At 66.5% G+C, this 3,461-nt stretch overlaps 1 protein-coding gene across 1 annotated transcript in view; it reads left to right on the top strand.

Annotated features, from left to right (window-relative positions):
- The window catches only part of LOC113962561 (ryanodine receptor 1-like), a gene marked incomplete at both ends in the record, with an annotated part of 8,934 nt that extends 5,714 nt beyond the window's left edge, over window positions 1-3,220 (top strand). The window contains 5 exons of the mRNA XM_027673321.1: window positions 255-395; window positions 781-858; window positions 1,248-1,323; window positions 2,199-2,322; window positions 3,105-3,220. Coding sequence (XP_027529122.1) covers window positions 255-395; window positions 781-858; window positions 1,248-1,323; window positions 2,199-2,322; window positions 3,105-3,220 — 535 coding nt within the window. The remainder of the gene's footprint in view (window positions 1-254; window positions 396-780; window positions 859-1,247; window positions 1,324-2,198; window positions 2,323-3,104) is intronic.
- Between the last annotated feature and the right edge of the window lie 241 nt (window positions 3,221-3,461).

Raw genomic sequence — 3,461 nt, 5'->3', positions numbered from 1 at the left:
CCCCCCCCCGACCATCCCTCCCCCTCCTCATGACCCTCCCCCGAGCCCCCCTGATTTTGGGGGACCCTCCCCAGGACCAAGAAAATCCACCCATGGCCGTCGTCATCCTCACCCACCCCCCGACATCCCGGAGACCCCCGACCCCCTCCTGACCCCCCTGGGGACCCCCAACTCCCCACCCTGCTCCTCCCCACGGACCCCCCCGAGCCCCCCGATTGTGGGGGGACCCCCCTGACCCCCCATGACCCCCCCAGGACAAGGAGATTTACCGGTGGCCCATCAAGGAGTCCCTGAAGGCCATGCTGGCCTGGGAGTGGACGGTGGAGAAGGCCCGGGAGGGGGAGGACGAACGGGCTGAGAAGAAGAAAACCCGCAAAATCTCCCAGAGCGCCCAGGTGGGACCCCCAAAAACACCTGGGGGGGGTGGGGGGCACCCCAAAAACACCTGGGAGAGGATGGGGGAACCCCAAAATCACCTGGGGAACCCCAAAATCACCTGGGAGGGTGGGGGAACCCCAAAATCACCTGGGAGGGTGGAGGCACCCCAAAATCACCTGGGGGGGTGTGGGAACCCCAAAAACACCTGGGGGGGTGGGGGACCCCAAAATCACCTGGGGAGGGCCGTGGGGTGGGGAAAGGACACCCCGAATGCCTGGGGGTCCATGGGAGGTTCACGGGGCACCCCAAACCTCCCCTGTGGGTCCATGGGGATCACCGGGGTGGGGTAGGGCCCCCCCAAACTCCTGGGGTCCTCCCTGACCCCCCCTTTCCCCCCCCCAGGCCACGTACGACCCCTCTCACGGGTACAGCCCCCAGCCCGTGGACCTGACGGGGGTGACGCTGTCCAGGGAGCTCCAGGTGAGGACCCCCCGATGTCCCCCTGTGTCCCCTGGGACCTCTCAGTGTCCCCCTGTGTCCCCTGGGACCCCCAATGTCCCCCCTGTGTCCTCTGGGACCCCCAATGTCCCCCCTGTCTCCCCATGTCCCCCCGTATCCCCTGGGAGCCCCAGTGTCCCCTGGGACCCCCCAATGTCCCCCCTGTGTCCCCTGGGACCCCCCAATGTCCCCCCTGTCCCCCCCCAGATCCCTCCATTCCCCCGTGTCCTCCCACGTCCCCTCACGGGGGTCTCCCCCTGTGTCCCCCCGTGTCCCCTGGGGTCTCCCCCGGGGGTCACCCACCAGAGACACCCCCAGGCCCCCCCAGAAGCCCCCCCAGACCCCCACGAGCCCCTCCTGCCCCCCCCCAGGCCATGGCAGAGCAGTTGGCTGAGAACTATCACAACACCTGGGGCCGCAAGAAGAAACTGGAGCTGGAGGCCAAGGGTGAGACCCCCCCCAAACCCCAAATCTGGGGAGACCCCGGGGATCCCCCAGGGCCCCCCCACCCCCAGGGGAACCAGGAGTGAGACCCCTGAACCCCCAAATCTGGGGCAGATCCCATAACCCCCCCAGGGACCCCCCAACCCCAGGGGGAGATGGAGGCCAAGAGTGAGACCCCCCCCAAACCCCAAATCTGGGGGACCCCCCAGGGCCCCCCCACCCCCAGGGGAACCAGGAGTGAGACTCCTGAACCTCCAAATCTCGGGGAGACCCCAGAGCCCCCCCAGGGTCCCCCCAACCCCAGGGGGAGCTGGAGACCAAGAGTGAGACCCCTGAACCCCCAAATCTGGGGGAGATCCCATAACCCCCCCAGAGGGAGCTGGAGGCCAAGAGTGAGACCCCCCCCAAACCCCAAATCTGGGGGACCCCCCAGGGCCCCCCCACCCCCAGGGGAACCAGGAGTGAGACCCCCGAACCTCCAAATCTTGGGGAGACCCCAGAGCCCCCCCAGGGCTCCCCCACCCCCAGGGGAACCAGGGCTGAGACCCCCAAACCCCAAATCTGGGGGAGACCCCAAAGCTCCCCCAGGGACCCCCCAGCCCCAGGGGGAGCTGGAGGCCAAGGGTGAGACCCCCCCCCTGAACCCCCAAATCTGGGAGAGATCCCATAACCCCTCCAGGGGGAACTGGAGGCCAAGAGTGAGACCCCTAAACCCCAAATCTGGGGGGGTCCAGGGGGTTAATTTGGGGTGCAAGGGGGGGTGTCCCTGCAAGACACGGGGGGCCAGGGAGAAGGGGTGGGGGCACCCTTGGGTGCCGGTGGGGCTCAGGGGGGCTCAGGGGTCATTGTGGGGGCTCGGGTGCTAATTTGGGGTGCAGGGGGGGGGTCACACCCCCTCCTGGTCCCCTACGACACCCTGACGGCCAAGGAGAAGGCCCGAGACCGGGAGAAGGCCCAGGAGCTGCTCAAGTTCCTGCAGCTCCACGGATACGCCGTCACCCGGTGAGGGCCAACCCCAAAAACACCCCCGGGGACCCCAAAAACACCCCCAGGGACAAAAACACCCCTGGGACCACAAAAACACCCCCCGGGGAACCCAAACACCCACAGGGAACCCAAAAACACCCCCGGGGACCCCAAAAACACCCCTCAGGGACCCCAAAAACACTCCTCAGGGAGCCCAGACACCCCCAGGGAACCCAAACACCTCCCCAGGACCCCAAAAACGTCCCCCGTGGAACCCAAAAACATCCCCCAGGGACCCAAACACCCCCTGGGGACCCCAAAAACACCCCCAGGGACCCCAAAAACACCCCTCAGGGACCCTAAAACCCCTTGGGGGGAACCTGGAATCCCAAAGGAAACCTGGAATATGGGGGAGTCAGGGATTGGGGGGATGCTCAGGGGTTGGGGGGGGGGCTCGGGGGTTGGGGGGGACCCCAAAATTCAAGGGGACTCCCAAATCCACTGGGGAACCCCAAAACCCAAAGAGGGACCCCAAAACCCTCGGGGAGGGACCCCAAATTCAGGAGGAACCAGGGGCTGGAGGGGGGGGACTCGGGGATTGAGGGAGAACCAAAATCCAGGTGGAGACCCCAAAATCTGGGAACACCCCAAAATTTGGGGGGACTCAGGACCCGGGGTGGGGGGCACAGGGAGCCTGGGGGGTCTCGGGGCAGGGAGGGGGTTTGGGGGAGCAGGGGGGGTTTAGAGGAGCAGAGGGGGATTTGGGGGAGCAGCGGGGGGGGTGTTGTTGAGTTTTGGGGTCCCCCCCTTGTTTTTAGGGGGCTCAAGGACATGGAACTGGACACGTCGTCCATCGAGAAACGCTTCGCCTTCGGCTTCCTGCAGCAGCTGCTGCGCTGGATGGACATTGCACAGGAGTTCATCGCACACCTGGGTGAGACCCCCGAGCCCTGGGGGACCCCCAAAGCCCCGGGGGGACCCCTCAGACCCCTTCAGACCCCCCCAAAACCCTGGGGATCCCCCCAAACCCTTGGGATTCCCCCCAAACCCTTGAGATCCCCCCCAAGCCCCCCAAGCCCTCTGTGACCCCCCAGCCCTTGGTGGGACATTGCCCAGGAGTTCATTGCACACCTGGGTGAGACCCCTCAGACCCCTTCAGACCCCCCCCAAAACCC

Source organism: Neopelma chrysocephalum, unplaced genomic scaffold (genome assembly GCF_003984885.1).
Source record: "Neopelma chrysocephalum unplaced genomic scaffold, ASM398488v2 Primary Assembly neopelma1_182657, whole genome shotgun sequence".
Taxonomy (NCBI): Eukaryota; Metazoa; Chordata; class Aves; order Passeriformes; family Pipridae; genus Neopelma; species Neopelma chrysocephalum.
Note: the sequence above shows the minus strand (reverse complement) of the source record. Positions and strands in the feature narration are given on the sequence as shown.